Genomic DNA, 16,670 nt, shown 5'->3' with positions numbered 1-16,670 from the left:
CTATGGTGCTCACCCTCCCAGCTTTAGACAGTTCATCGTTGTCCGTTCGAGGCCCCTCTCTTATGGGAAACCTCCGAACAAAGGGCGTTTCCCCCAAAAGGATCACATCTGCTTCAATTTTTCGGAATGAGTACCTTTCACTCAGGCTGTAGCAGGACAGACAATATAATCGTTCAGCTGTAGCACCCTTTCGGTGCCTAGCTGCTATGCCACACGAAGGAGGCACGAGGGCTGGGATACTTCCAGGTCGGCCAAGCCTAAACAGGGGAAGTTGAGTAGCAGAGGTCGGGTTCGAACCACGGACCTTCCGGTCAGCAAATTCGCGCTCTAACCACTTGATCCATCTCGCCCCACATACAATATCTAGGCCCTATTTGATTAAAGTGAACTATGCTAACTGCGATTCTCGGCTTTTCTGCGCGGATTTTTATCCTTCAAAATGTCAACTTAATTTTGTAGAGCTCATGCTTTCCCCAAACGAGCAATTCTCACTTAGAACTATGTAGCGTACAAGAAAGAACGGGGAAAGCCAGTGTCTATATGAATGTCCCACTCAAAGGCGTCTTGATTGCAAAATGTGTCAGTAAAAGACCAAAGCGTCGTGTTGACATGACGTACATAGCCACTTACCTGTGCTTGAGTTCGATTTCCAGCCCCCATCAAGATCTGTGTGACAGACATACTGTCAGCTTCTACCACCAACTTCTATGTTTATTCAGTCATGTGCCCAGGACACGTGCTGCCCAGATTGATGGTTGGAAAAAGTCTCATGCGAGCGTAAACGCATCACATCTTCCCGAGGTATGCCGTGTGTCTTTCCGGTCACGTACAGTAGGATTAAGACTGCTATCGATAGCAGGGTCCGTTGGAAGTCTTCTACGTAACCAAGCTTTTCGTGTTCAAAAGAGGCTTTTGCAACCTTTCAACTCTTTTCTGGAGTGCTTAGTTCCAACTTACTTTAGCTGTGACGTAATGCTTTTAGCTCCCTGATCCATGGGTCTTCGTACCATTCTGTCACCTTACATTTGCACCCTTGAATTCATCCAACGACGTACGTGATTTACGTTCAATTTCATGTAACTTCGTTATTGAGGACAATAACTTGGGTCTGTGCTCTTCGAAACGCGAGATCCCCGATCGAACGCGCCCCTAATTGTTCTCTTTTCGATACGCACACTAGTGCATAGATCTACAGTCTATCGCGACGTCAATACTAACACCAGAGCAAGTTGGATTGTCTTCTGATGCGATCAATTTGTCTTTAGGGGCTGTTTTCTAGTGTCTTTCGAGAATGCAAGTGTTGCCTCGTGTTTTCACAGGTGATTAAGCTAGCACCATACAGGTGTCCTGATCGAATCGAAATGATTTTGCCTCACTTTTAGGGTGACCGAGCTGGAATATGTGTACCACAATTGGATCCCAGTCTTCTGGAGCGTGGTCTGGTTGGCACACCGGGTGGTAGTCTCCAAACGTGTCATGCTTGCGTCCTAGGCGCAGTCCGAAAGATTTCCTACTTCAAGAATCCCGTGTTAAGCAAATCCCGCTTTCACATATTCATCGGTCAAGAAACGGTTCTGGCTCAGCTCACCTTCTTCGGCCTACGTGCTGAACAATGAACAGCGAAAGCCAGTGAAGTGGCTTTGGACTTGCAGCAGAACTACGTGTATTTATCGGAGTTACCCAGTGAGTCTGTCCATTGATCACCTACTACTTATAACAGGTGGATTTCCCTGTGGTGGGCAAACCACGGCGAGTTTGAGACGACCATTGAAGTTTACCACAAGCACTGAATCCCGCGTCGTTCTGGTTGAGAAGCGGATAGACGCTTCTCGACTGTGTGCTTACCATTGTTGTGACTTCGTCGCTTTTTACCCCATCCAGTGACCAGTTTATCCCATTTTAGGGCCCTTCTAAGATGATCTTAGTTGGTAGCTCAGTTCCTTCCACCAGTTATCTTGAACACATATACTAGTGACCGTCATTGACTATCTCACCAAACAATAATTTGGTCGCCGACTGGGTATTTTTATACCGTGGCAGTGAATTTTCTTGCCTTTTTTCATCGTGTTGAGCCGTAACATAACCACCCTCCTTGAGAAGCCCACTATCACTGTTCTCACCATGTCTCCCCCCTGTCAGCTGAAGCTCAAGACCAGGTCTGGGTTCTTGTCGAATTTGAACGCCCCGTCGTGTGTTACACCGGTGCTGTGGTAATTGGTGCCAGGCTTGACAGCACTTCGGCCACCGCGTGCCGCCTGGCATTCCATGGCAAAGTCCAAATGCAAATTTCTGAGCCCAACTACAAACAGACAGTACTTCCACAGCTTTGTGTAAGCCGCTTTTATTTGCAAATTATTGGGTATTTACAATCTGCACACACACAATTCCCGTGCTTCAACTCCCCACTCATAAAAATTGGCCTGTGGTTGTGCGATTCTCTGGGAGACATCCAAAGACTCGCTTGTCCAATCACTCGCTGTGCGTCGAATTGATGCGTTCCTAATGAGAATGAGAGGCATAGTGTCGCCGAGTTTTTCGCGACCTAACCACACTCGATGGCTTGACGCTGATCATGTTCTGTATGAGGATCGACAACCCAATTCAAACGAACTAATGAGACTATTCCTTAGCACTCGGATGATCTGAATCGATTGGTTTCACGTTCAATCTTTTCCTTCAAATCCTCATGAAGTAGTCCTGTTATTGAGTCTTGTGAAGTATAAGATTACTCCACCAGGTTACCCACCCTGGCGAATCATTCGAGTCAAGGACCCGCATGTCTCTGCATGTAGCAGACTCATCAACACCAGTCTTGTTCTCCTCGACTCCTGGAACGAGCCAGCCAAACGCCGTACCGACGTTCCCTCATCTTTTCTTGGCAACTACCCCACAGGCATTTCGTTTCTGGGGCTAGATGGCTCAAGTGGTTAGACCTCGAATTTACTGACCGGAAGGGCCATGGTTATAATCCGACCTCCGCCTCTCGACTTCCCCTATCTAGGCTTGGGCAACCTGGCAGTATCCCAACCCTCGTGCTTCCTTCAGGTGGCATAGGAGCTAGGCACCGGAAGGGTGTTAGAGCTGGACATATTTTTTTACCCCTTTGACCTTCCACACCTGCTGACTTTGGTTTGAACCGCGACTTGGCGCACCGTCAGCAAATGGCTTAACGTCAACTCTACGTCTCAGGAGCCGAATGGCGGTCGGTCATGTTGGCTGCCCTGGGCATGCCACTTTGGCGACGTGCCAGCCAACAACAAGCAATGATTTTGGGTTAGTTGAACTAGCTTATGTTTACACCAACTCATCGATAAGCCGTCAGCTAGTGATTTGGTCACCGACCAAAACGTTGACGCAGCCTTCCTCCGTGCATTTGCTCATTCCTAGAAACATCTGTGAATTTTCCACAGTAGAAAGTCTGAGAATTGGGAATCTGTTCGATTTAATTTAGGAAACGAAATTGTGTTCGGGTGACAGCGACCTCAAGTGGCCCGGTCACATTCTCTAACTGTATGACTTTTTTCGATTCAGAATTCTTTGAATTGGTGAAACTGAAACACACGAATTGTCAGAAGTAGTATGTAGTTTGCCTTGTCGAAGGAAACATCCCGATTTTGTGACAAGTGGCCCCAATATTCGTTGGAAGCGACCTTTTTCAGAGAGTTTTCTTAAGGTTATTAAAGTTTTCGAGAAATACGCTCATTTGCAATCAATTCGGTAGAGACTCAACTGAATCTCCCGTTTATGATATTATACAACTGAGTGTGCTGCACACAGACCGCCTCATGTTTCATTTGGCACGATATTCGAGATATCGCAGTATATTTTCATGAAGGAAACTATTCACAAGATTGCTGAAAACTCTTCGACAGCCCACGACCGGTTTCGCCCTCCTTGGGGCTCATCGAGTAGACGCAGCCCCCGAGTTTCCGTCAACCTTATGTTCTACTTGAACCCACATTGGACTGTTTTCAAGAAATACACTCATTTGCAAATCAGTTTGGTTTTTACAAGGCGCAGTCTGACTTCATATTCTCCGATATTCACCTCAATCGCTTCGCATTGCATGGGTTGAACTGATATGCGTTCCCGTTTTCCTTCCGTGGAAAATTTATTTTCACTAATTTGCGGAAGCTGGTAAATCGGAGTGCACTTCTGTACAAACGGTCGGGCTGTGTGTGTGATCCGTTAGACACCGAGAGAAGCCCGTGACCCAACACAATTGAATAGCATTGGAGAGGTTAGTTTTCGGGGTCCCTGGTAGGAAATTGCGAAGTGGTGTAATTTAAAGCTCAATTGCGGAGTGTTTTGGGCCAAATTTAGGCCTCCCGTGCGTGAATCTCAAGGTCATCACCACCTAACCCTTCTTTTCCTCTCAGGACAAAACCAGCTGTGACGAGGTGGTTGTGGTGTTGTCGAAGCCGAAAACTTGCCTGATTGTGTGATAAGCTCACAGTACAGTACTTATAGCATTTAAAATTGAGGGTTGTACTTGCCTGACAACTTGCGACAACAACCAGGTGTCCGTTTCATCCTAAAACTGATTAAGGTTCATTCAGGTGGACCGACCACCTGGAACGATCTTAACTCAATAGCAGTAGTATTACCATAAATTACGCTTGGTTCGCGAGAAGGTAATCGTTCTACATTCCCCGGGCCTGTTTCTCACAGTTCCGTTTTAGCTGGGGCGAAATGGCTCACTGACCGGAAGGTCCGTGGTTCGAACCCTCTGCCTATCGACTTCCCCCGACTAGGCTCGGGCAACCTGGCAGCACTCCATCCCTCATGCTTCCTTTGTGTGGAATGCTAGCTAGGTACCAAAAAGGTATTACAGTCGAACGACTGTCTTATTTTTCATCTTTTAGTTCCGTTTTAACTGGCTCAGGTGCGCAGGCTGCTTATGTACTACTGATAGGAGTAATGTAGTTGAAACATCATCATCGGGCGCAGTCTCGAAAAAGGATTAAGTGTATTCATTGATTTCCTGGAATGGACAAGTGGTTAGTGCGTATAAACGGCGTTACATTTATTTATTTATGGCAAAATACTGAGCCAGCATAGATACGGGACCACATAGAACAAGAACGCGCCAGATTCGTGAGGAAACCGGTTTCCTCATGTAACGCCCTGCCTACTTACTGCATTTTACAATGGCTATTTTGTAAACCGTCCCGAACAGGTTGATTTTCGATTTAGCGACATGTGCTTTTGAGTGTATGTCGAAGGTTTATCCTTCTGAACTACAACAGTGTGACCTTGATCTCGAAAACTTTGATATGTCCATTGTTTCACCTGATCGTCACGTGACTTCACCTTTGCATTTTCAATCATCAGGTTTACAGGTGCAAAACCAGACGTGGACAGATTGATCGAGTCATGGATTCGCGCACTTGTGTGGTTCGTGGGCTGTTCAAACGCGAGACAAACTGGGATGTCTTTGTCGGTCTACGTGCGCATGTCGAACAAGATGCACCTGGTGATGGGGATTCAGGGGAACCACGTCGGTTGTGCACTGGACGCATCGAATCGAGCTTTGGGCAAAGTGGGAAATGTCGGCTGGTACTGGACGGTGAGTCATCCTTCACATGATGTGTAGCGTCAGAGGAGAACACGTTTTTTTCGGGAATTGCTGCTGAGCAAACGGTGTCTGGCCATTTGTTTAATCTGTGTCGTTTTCGAATCAAATTGTTCAGTTGGAGCACCCCGTTCGGTGCCTAATCGGCATACCACCAGAAGAAAGCACGAGGATTGGAATAATTCCAGGTTGCCCATCCTAAACAGGGGAAGTCGAGATAAAGAGTTCGGGTTCGAACCATGGATCTTCTGGTCAGTACATTTGAGCAATAACCACTGAGTCGTCTCAGGTTTTTCCCACTACTTCATTATCTTAGATCTGATCCGGTGGCATTTTCTTCACAGCCTCCAATAGGCTTGATACCAAATACAATAACCTCATCTACAGCACAGCTTTACATGCCCCTCTCATCACTTATGGTCGGTCGCATTTCCATTTTTCTCTTTGGGAAAACCGGACCATTTCGCCCCGACATGACCAACCACACTATTTCTCCTTTGCACCCAGAAGCAAATCCGAATGGCCCACCACATGTATTTTAACTGACGGAACACTATCGGATTATGCTCCTCTACACTTTCCACTCCTCCGGAGCGACAGCTTTCCATCGGTCACGTCAATAAGGTTTTACTCTGACCACAATGCATTCATTATCCTGCATGCTGGTTTGTTTTATTCTTCAGGTAGCAACCAAACCGATGACATCCTCCAGATGACCAGTCCTCACTCGATTTCATTTCCCCTTTTTTCAGATGACCTGCCTGAAGCGGTGGTGCGATGTTTTGCGCGTAAATCTGGGAAGAAAGCGGAAATACCGTCAGATACTTCTCGGTGTAACTTTTGTGTAGTGTTGGAATTCAAGCGCTTTCTCTTTGACCCGAAACGACGCCTTGTTCAATGATGTACCCTTTTTGCTTTGCTGTGTCATGTCAAGTAACTACCCTTTATTCAAACTGAGAATTATGCACAATGTTCTCATCAGGAACGATTTTTACTTTTAGTTTTGTACATAATCCGTTTTTGTGATGTCGGTATTTGCTGAATTTCTGCAATATTCGTGCTTAGTTCACAGTCATGTTGTCTTGTTGATGGAACTTTGGCGTTTCCTTACTGGGTCAGTTATGTAGACCTATGGTACAGTACAAAAAGGACCGCTTTCGTGGACACTGGAGTGCGAATTCCCGACTTGGGCATTCTTCTTCTGGAAGTGCCAGTGTGCGTTGCAATTTAGCTGCATTGATTTTCTGAGTCGGTATATTCTATCATACTGTATTCAAACTGGAAGACTTAGCAGCAGGTGCTCAACACTTGTAGGGCGAGATGGCTCAGTGGTTAGGGCGCCAACTTACTGACCGGAAGACCCGTGGTTCGAGTCCGGCCCTCGCATCTCGGCTTCTGTCTAGATACGGGCAAACTAGCAGTATCCCAGCCCTCGTGCTTTCTTTGGGTGGCATAATGTTACAGCTGGACGGTTAGTTTTTGCTTTTTATTGACACTTGTACTCGGCTGCACCTGAGAGACAGTAAAGTCGTGTGACTGGAGTCATCCCCTGTCCTCTAGGCTATAATAGCGGACCAGCAGGCCCTATAATCCCCTACAAAACATGGCGGGTGTGTAAATATACTTCTCGCGAGAAAATGCACACAGGCCATTCACCATTAATCTGAGAAGGTCGTGACCAACTTATTGACAAATGGTCCAGGAGACTCCATAAGAGTTTCAATCTGTGTGGTGGGGTCATCTCGGGGACCGTCACAAAATGAAGGTAACATCCACATCAAGGTTAGCTGTTTCTGAGTTGGACCAACCAACACTCGACTGTGGGTGACTTGCTTTCGTAACTACGTTCGCACGGCGTCGTCCGTGTATTTCTTGGGGCTCAAGCAAGAACAGTGCATGCATTGGATTCCAGGATGTCGCGTTCAAATGGCCCATCAACCGGTGTGTGACCGAAGTTATGAGAATAGGCACGAAATTAATGAACTGTTCATCATGCGTAACTTCGGAGAATGGTCGTTACCTCCGGTAGCAACCAAGGTATCGTGCGCCAATCTTGTGAGGCGTACGTTCGTCTGCGGGCGCCGTCATGATTCTGAACTTGTTTGTGAGAATAAGACCACTTGCCATGCTATCAGACTGTTTATAGCGCTCTTGACGGGGAGAACCCCATCGTCCGCATAAAAGAACAGGATGTAGTATCCATGCTGAATTTTCAAGCAACGCCGGCCTGGACAACCACAATCGACTTAGCGCATTTGGTTACTCGACTACCCAAACCCAGAAGACCTGGTGCAAATTCTGCTATCATGACAGTCACTGGGTGCATCTTGACAAGTAGATGAATTCACAACTGGAGGGAAAAGTGCACTTAAAACCCGGACTAAACGCTCATCAAAGTCTTGGGGCTGCTATGGTCTCCAGTTGATGGACAATCTGTTTTAGACACGCGAGCCTGTTGAACTAACGACAGAATTTCATGTGCTGCGTCTTTTGATGCAATCGGAATAATATACGCAAACGATACTGCCATCAACGGCGAAGAGTCAACCGGTGGGTAGGAAAGTTGTCATGGACGTAACGGAAGAGAGCCCATGGTCAAGACATGGCGTTTTACTTATTATGACGCCGGATATAGCATCGTCTATGCATAGTTTTATAAGTCGCCGGTAATCTTGTAGTGATTTTTCCAAGGAAATATTGTCCCTAAATCCATCGAGCATTTTGCGCAAGCCAAGGCACCCTACAGTAATCAGAACAAGCCGCATTCGTGTAATTTTTGCAGCGTGAACCGCCCTCATCTGAACTGAACTTGTTTATTTACGTCGACGGGAAGCTTCTCGGAGTACGGCGCGATTGCCATCTGCCATTAGGTTCCATGCTTTGGCTCACGTTCTCGCGCTCATTCGGTAATAAATTCCGTACGACAGCTTTACACCATTCTGCTGCTGCCGAACAATCGGTCGAGCAACACAAAGAATGTATTCTGGAGACTGTTTACCGTTGTTTTCATGGTCGAATTTTGAAGCATCAAATTATTTAGTGACGAGCCGAAAATTAGTGAGTTCCCCCATATATATTTCGCCAAATTTGCTTATGCCAACATGCCTCAATTTTTTACAGATCCATGGATTGATACGCAGAATCGTGGCTTTCGCCGAAGCTTGCAAGGTCTGACTCGTTTTTATCGTTCGACATTTATCCTGTGGGTACAATAGACTCCCTGCACTGATCCGATGTAGCTGATACGATATATGATGGCCTTTGTGCACACAGAGGCTCCGGAATTCACCCGATGATCCGGAAATCCGGTCCACACAAGGGGAGGCACTGTTTACTGGTATTGACATCCAAAGCAAGACACGATGTTTACTTCCACGCTGGCGGCGTTCCCAATTTTACTATCCTAGACTCCTGCGATGTGGCAATAAACTCACTCACACGCAATCTCTTGTCCGCCTTGGGGATGCGCTCCTATTAGACACAACCATGCCTGAAGAATGACACATCAAAGCCTAAGGATAGGACGACAACCCGCCTGTTGCGTTACAACGGTGACGGGCAGGCGACATGGCCTCACCAGAGTATTTTTTGTGACAGCCCTGCTTAGATGTTTTTCAGAGAGGATCAATGGCGATTTGTCCTTTCTGTCTAGAGAATATACTTTTGTTGAACTAACCTAGGGTGTGTGGGGGAGCCATGGTGATGTCAATGGGGTCACCCAAATAGGTAGACGTTATCTGGCAGCCAAACCAGTCGCCCTCAGCTCTTTCGACGACTCGTTGCTTTGGGCAATAGCTGAATTCAGACAACCAGGGCTTCGATAAGAAAGACAAAGCAACCGCTTCCGCCGCAGTCATAGACTTTTTGGTATCATCAATTTTTCGAGGGTAATGCATGAAAGTTTGAACCCCTCTCTAACTATCAGAGCATGTCTTTGGAAAAGTAAAATTTTAGTTGGCGAAGGGGACCAAACCCATGGTTAAGTAACTTGCTTTGTGTTTGAGAGGGGAACACTGGTTAAGATTTCTTGGTAGACCAAGAGGATCATCGGAGTAGCGAATCCCAACCCCCAAGATACCTGTTATCTCCATCTACGGGTGCTGACATTTGACCCTCAGCATCGGTTTTCACTTCTAATTCATTATATTGTCTATTTTTGCGAAAGTACCCAAGAAAATTATTGAGTTGACTTCCTTAGACCACTTTGGGCTAGCCACACATCCCCACGGCAGGGCCTCGCAGGTTCAGGCAATCACATGCACCTGCTCAATATTCGATTGTCTAAGTCCCTTTTTGATCCACTGGAAAGCGTTCTGCGACCTGAGTCTCTCCTTATAGATCACGGAACCCTGAGCCGACCATCCCAGTCTTCTAAGTCACTGGCGTTGAGCACGATATTCGTATTATTGTCCCTGTGTTTGCACGCCTCCAAGGAATTTCATTTAAGTGTCACCGACCAACAATCCCATAATATGTTCCAAATGGGTATCAGCCGACCGCCTAACTCTGCATGGACGCCGCCACTCCATATGAGTTCTACAAATTTCAGAGCATACCAAAATTATAGACGCTCCCAAATGGCTAGAGTACCGTTATCTGGTGCCGCACATTCGTGACTAAATAACGGCTTTGGTTGGTTCTACCGTCTTCAGCACGCATCGCCTTTGTGCGCGCACACCGTTAGAACTGACACATTAAAGTCACCAACCCCGTGGACATAACTCCGTTCGTCTTTCTAAAATTCTTTCGGGTAAATGAACACTCCATAGATATCCAGCGTATCATCAACAGCTCAATTGGCGGCCTGGCCTGCATCCGTCAACACACCAAACATATTCTATGCACTGGGGTTCTTTGAAGACAAAAAGCGTATCCGAATCAGTTTATCCAACGTATTCAATAACAGTGCTCTGCGGTAGATGCGACACTTCCAAGCCTGCTGAGCCTTGCTCGCATTTCTAATCTTCATGACAAGTGCCACCGGAATAAAAGTTATCCCCAACATACCGTGGCCTACGAAACAGCCTTCCCTGGGAAGTTCCAACGGCATGATTGACTACTACGCCGTTTATCTCCTGACTGACGGGATTACTCAAACTTCATCAGTTAAACGGCTAGATCCATATCCAGTGGAGTGAGTGTGTAGTCCCGGTGGCTTAGGATCTTCTAGGGTTGTTGCAGCCTTCGTACTGTACGCAGTGGGTTTTCAGTAGGCGCTGGACAGTATTAAAAGCTGGATGATGACTGGTTCCATGGACGAAGTGGTTAATAAATATCACGAACTAGGTAGAACGTATAGTTGACATCACCGTAATCGATATCAGCAGAAAAGAGTCAGTGAGGCAGCAGGACTTTCTGGAAGCATTGACAGGGATGTACCAACATGTGATCGTACGGATAAGGACCACCGTGAGGCGAAAGTGAGCGGCCTACGTGGATAACGGCACGGATGGGTGTCAGTATGTTCGTATGTAGTTCCAGATTAGCAGAAACGGTGCATAAACGGATATACCTTCAACCGTTATTCGGCAGTCCAACAAAAAATAAGCGTAATAAAACAGGCTAAATCGCACACTTTGCGCCGTTTGAACTAAAAACACAACAGACACTCTCAAGCCAAGCGCAACCAGAATGAAGTACAAAGACATGGGCACCGGTGAAGTCAGTCTGATACAGTGGAAGATGCACTCACCTGTTATCCGTTTGCCCTGGTTTCGATCTCCCGGCAAGCCAGGGCACGCATCGAAAAAATTGTAGCGGACACATGAGTGAATCGGAGGGCAGGAGGAGACGAGATCTCATCATCAATAACTGGACGATGATAATCCTTAGACGGGGCGGAAACAGATGAAACTTGGTATGGAACCAAAACGTTGTCATGCTAGATAGATGTGAACCAAGTCAACCACGAGCTGCTAAAACAAATGGGAAATCTGCCACTTATTGTTGTTGGTTCACGACAGGTTTCCACGGAGGTGTTTGGGATAAACGGAAGCCAATTATAACACTTTCGGCCGTGCGTTGATCTCTGGCTACTTTCCTGTCCATCGTGTAATGTAGAGCACGAATTTGCAATAGCTGAGGAGCACGGACATTCTATGTTCTTCAAAACTCTTCTAGAAAAAGAAATAAGCTTAACCATTTTGCCGAAAACACACGGCACCTCGCTAGGAAGTTTTATGTTTATGTGGCCTGTCACGAATGGAGTAAATTCGCATCTTGCATCGAATTTCGCTCCCTATTTTGACCATGTGTTGCGCGTACACAGCCTTATCGTCCAACACCTTCCCTGTTTACCCCGTCATATTTCAATAAATTGAGAAAAGCAGATTCCAGATATCACCATGTCACGTGATAAACCGATAAACCTCATAGGTATTCTCACACGGGAATTCGGGAAATCACAAAACGGCCCATGCGTCCTTATTCTACCCAAGGGCAGACTTACGTCGTTGATGGTTACGTTTGCCTCGCGATATACTTAGGTGTGTCGATCAATGTATTTCATGGCTAAATGTTGCCTCCACTTCTGAAGCTTCCAGCGTGTCATCGAGCGGAATTCAGCCATGCAACAGGTGTCCCGTCCACAATTAAAAGCGTTCGTGAGAACCAGACAAAGTCAGGTCTATTCAGCGAATTGACGAAGGTTTCAGGCTGCAACTTCTTCTGAGAAGCAGAATAGTATCCAGTGACGGCTGACCTTATAAATCTGCTGCTAAAAACGCTTCCATGTTCTTATGAAGCCCCCAGCGTGACTGAAGCTTTCCCTACTGTGCTGCTATGCTCAACGCTGTGAACTCTGATGTGAAGTGCTCGCTAGCATCAATGCTATATGAGTTTGCATTATAGNGCTGCTATGCTCAACGCTGTGAACTCTGATATGAAGTGCTCGCTAGCATCAATGCTATATGAGTTTGCATTATAGTTTATGGCGGAACTTCTGAAAAACTCTGAGCCAAGAATATCTGAATAATTTCCAGCCTGTGGGTGGTATACCGTCACGCATGGTCACAACAGAACATTCAGGATAGAAACATGGCTGGTGGAGCCTGTGCGTACTCAGGATTGCGCGGAAATGGGGCAGTCTTACAAGCGGCGATCCCTTTAGATGTAAGGCACATACTCTGTGGGGTAGATAACGAACATACAGGGCTTTTGAAGCACTTACTGCCGAAGACTGAAGCTTAGGAAGAGGAAAGAATTAGACGAGATCACTTCAGCCTGGTGATGTTGTGATGTTACAGAGTGCGGTGGTAACAGGTGACAGAGTGATAGAGGATAGAAGTAGATTTGTGCTCAGTTGCCCAGCAATCAAGGACTGGCTAACGTTACCATCGTAATGCCATTGAAGTACAAGACCAACGTGGCCTCCTGCTTCCCTTGTGCTGAGCTCCACATAGGCACAAGATACCGCCCCTTGCTTGGATGTTTGTCTGCTCGCCGAACTTCGTAGTTGGATTGCAAAATTTTTGTCGCCAAATAAGCTTATATCGTCGGTTGAAGGTTTGGTTTGAAAGTTTTTCTTCTATTCGTGCTTACATAGTTTCTAATCAGCAGGTAATGACTCTGAACATGTCGGTTGGTCAGCTTGTATTCTGAACTGCGTCCTAGTCTCGTTGTTTGGTCCCTATGGAGCCTCCAAATCGAAAGTTCTGCTCTATCGTCATGATCGGACCGTTTCCTTCTTGCTTTGTAGTATGCTTCTGTTCCACCTAGCCAGGCGATTTGATGGCCGTCTATTCAATTTTTCTGTCTGTTCAATTTTTCATGCTGTTAAGAGTCTCGTGACCGTGTAGTCTCTCTGTTCGTAGCGACTGACAGACTGCGGGTATCAGCGTTTTCATTGAAGGATGCCTGCGTGGGGTACTAGATCTCAGCAAGCTATAGTTCCCAATACTTCCCTAAGTGAGCAAGTATCCCACTTGAATGATGTTCTCTACTGTTGTGGATTGGAACAGACGATACTAGGTCATGTCTTGTGCTGGCCAAGTTTTATTCGTGCGAAGTTTTCTTTAAGCCTGGACAACCTAACGTTTGCCGCAGTCGTTACACTGATGTTTAGAGATAGCGTTTGTTTCCTTCGTCGCATTGAGCCTTCCGTTTCGTCTGCAGAAGTTTTTACAACGTGTTTACATACTTGTAATTGATTGTTATTCCATGCTAAATAAATGCCTCGTGGTCATTTGCGCAAAGGTTTCGATATGCGAACGACTTACCCTTCTCTGGTGGAGCTACGCTGGCGTTGACCTCGTGAGCGTCTTCAAAAGAGGCTCTTGGCTAGCCATTGCGTTGGACTGCCCGACAAGGTCACCGCTCCTTTTTCTTGTTCGACTTTGATTTTACAATGCATCTTGGTTCAGTTGAATAGGGTTGGAACACGCTGCTCAGTATTTGCACGATGGAATGAATTCCTCAAAAGGTGCGACATGTTCATGGTAGCCACTTCATATTTTAGAACGTCCTTGTACGATGAATCATCATGCAACTTATCCGCATTGGCGATTTGTTTACGTGAGCGAATCTCCAAGGTCAATGAACATCACGTAATGTGAATGTTTCCCAATGAAATAAAAATCGCGAATAGCGGAAAAGTTTCTTGACTTACCATGAACGGATAATTAAGGTAGCTTTGAAGCTGAAATAATTCACTGAAAATTTCAGAAACTGCTTGGCTATTATGGATGCGAAATATAGGAGGGGGCACCCCTTCTTTAAATGATTTTTGTTCGATAACTGCTATTGCGAGTTTGAATCGCAGAAGCATTGCTCATTATTGCTGGGAATGCCCGGCAATTTTTTTGTTAAGCGACAGAGTTCTCCACTGTTATTAAGGAGACATGCCATGAGGATCATGGCGGCGATCACAGCGGACAACTAAACCAACCTAGCTGACGCGCTCGAGTGACGTACGGCTGGGGATTGACGATGCCTGATTAGCTAGCCACATGGAAACTACGCCGATCATGGCGGACAGCTGAACGAACTCAGCTGACCTGGTCTAGGATAATAAGGGGCGACGGTAAGATGGTTCTCCCACCTTCTTATACAAAAGCGCACCTGACAGCCAGTGCTTCGAGTACCGTTTTTAATAAAAAAACATGTCCAGATCACAGATTTCTTGGGACTGCCCGACTTTACATTTGCCTTGCAAGCCGCCCGCAGCAACTATAGGAAAACTGTTGGTAATGCAAAGCAGCGTTGGAGTTTCGAGTATCAGATAAACGCACAAATACCAGATAGTTATCCTTCATGTATTGATTCGACAGCTTCTCAAATGCCGTGAAATATGAAAAGGATACAGCCATCAATTTCTCGACGAACGTATGTGAAGTCACTTCTGAGACCATGGCCTCCGCTTTTTTCTTTCTTCCTCCTTCCTCCATTTACCTTGTCTCCGGTCTACACCCACATATATCTCCTACTGATCACAAATCGTGCGCGAATCTGCATCGGTCTGACTCTGTCTGTGTTCTCGTCTAACACAGATCCAGCTGACACAGAAATGCGCATCCATTGACCGGCTGAGGCAATCTTGAAGACCGGCACGGGGAAGTCCAGAAACCGAAGTACGTCGGCGCAATGATGGCGTGGGACTGTTATATCCACTCTGATGACAGACCTTAAGCTATTCACTTTCTGCTCCTTACGATGCCTCTTTACCTATGCTTTATTTACCTAAAGCTGTGAATAAACTCTTCACCTAGTTCCAGCCGCCCACGGGCTGCGTTCACCCGAGTTGCTGTACCTCCCGTTCGGACGTAAACAACTCGTTGACTTTCGTTCTATGCAAAGTCGGTCACAAGGCTCACAAAGTCAGTCATTTTCTGTGCACTTCGAATTCCGTGTGGCGCTGTAGCATCGACTCCCTTTCGCTCTGATATTTCACACTTAGCCCCACTCCAACGACATTAGTCAGTCTCTACAGATGTACCCCGAGGCTCTGGCAGTCTTACTACCATTTGTGCGTATAGGTGATGTCTATATTTCACCATCACCACTTACGTTTTTTATGACCTTGGCCATAAGCCAAACAGTTCAGGGCCCCATCGGTGGTTATAAACTTTAGATCCAGTTGACCGGCCAGACCTCGGCACACCTGCTGTCGCACCAGATTCGTTGACCTAGTTCCCCGCTTTTCGTAACTTGAAGTTTTGTCATCATGCGTGAGGCAGCATACTTCTTTTCGGCCCTCTTTTCAGTTTTTGTCCGTGGCGTTTTGTACCTTTATTTTACATCCATTATAACACTATGCATTTCATCAATTGTATAATCGTTTTTTGTTTGAATGCGAAAAATCACAAAAACGCGTACTTGTACAATTTCACAGAATAAAAACGTGGTCACGTGCTTCGACTCTCTCTTCTGACTTCGCTCAAGCTTGCAGCGGTCGTTCGCGAGTCTCATGTACTAACTCTGGTATCAGAACATTTCAGACCATCTTTGGAATCTATTATATGTGGGAACTGTTCGGAATAAGACCCGTGGACATCCATGCTTGGATTATTGTTTATTCACTGACCTTGGCCAACGACGAACTATTTTAGAAAGAACAATTGCTAGTGAGCCTATTTCATCTGATCTCTTTATTACTGTATACCCAAACAAGCTTTATTATTTTTATTTCTTTGCCACACACTCCTGGTAATCTAACTTATTGGGTAGCCAGACAACTATATGTCCGCCACCGTCAAATCGTGTCGATCCTGACTTGTCTTAACTTGATATGTCAGTCGCTCGACAAAGACAACTTCCCCTCTGCTTGGAAGAAACGATTTTTAAGCCAGACTACGAAACTGGTGACCAACTATCGCCTGAGAGCTACAGGCCCATCACACTCAGTAGCGCATCGTGCAGGATGATGGAATGCATTTTGATTCTTGCTATCTTAAATCACCTCACATATTGTAATTTTGCATCCCCATTTCGAATCAGGATTCTCGCAAAACTGTTCTTACTTAAAGAACATTCTCATATTTACGGCTAAGTATGAAGGATCCGTAACGATCGCCGTTTTTTCCGAACTCTTAAAGGCATTTGATCAAGTCTCACAAGTCCCTTTGCTCCACAAACTCGAACTATACGGGGCAACTCAAGG

At 46.1% G+C, this 16,670-nt stretch overlaps 1 protein-coding gene across 1 annotated transcript in view; it reads left to right on the top strand.

The window, feature by feature from the left end:
- T265_13921 (hypothetical protein) overlaps positions 1-6,651 on the top strand; it is a gene marked incomplete at both ends in the record, with an annotated part of 32,792 nt that extends 26,141 nt beyond the window's left edge. Inside the window, 5 exon segments of the mRNA XM_009171162.1 lie at positions 1,383-1,602; positions 1,621-1,683; positions 2,140-2,330; positions 5,335-5,569; positions 6,328-6,651. Of these exon segments, the coding sequence (XP_009169426.1) occupies positions 1,383-1,602; positions 1,621-1,683; positions 2,140-2,330; positions 5,335-5,569; positions 6,328-6,476 (858 nt within the window).
- Between the last annotated feature and the right edge of the window lie 10,019 nt (positions 6,652-16,670).

The sequence above is a fragment of the Opisthorchis viverrini genome, assembly GCF_000715545.1.
Source record: "Opisthorchis viverrini unplaced genomic scaffold opera_v5_119, whole genome shotgun sequence".
In the NCBI taxonomy this organism is placed as follows: domain Eukaryota; kingdom Metazoa; phylum Platyhelminthes; class Trematoda; order Opisthorchiida; family Opisthorchiidae; genus Opisthorchis; species Opisthorchis viverrini.
The sequence above is the reverse complement of the archived record's forward strand: the minus strand, read 5'-3'. Positions and strand labels throughout refer to the sequence as shown.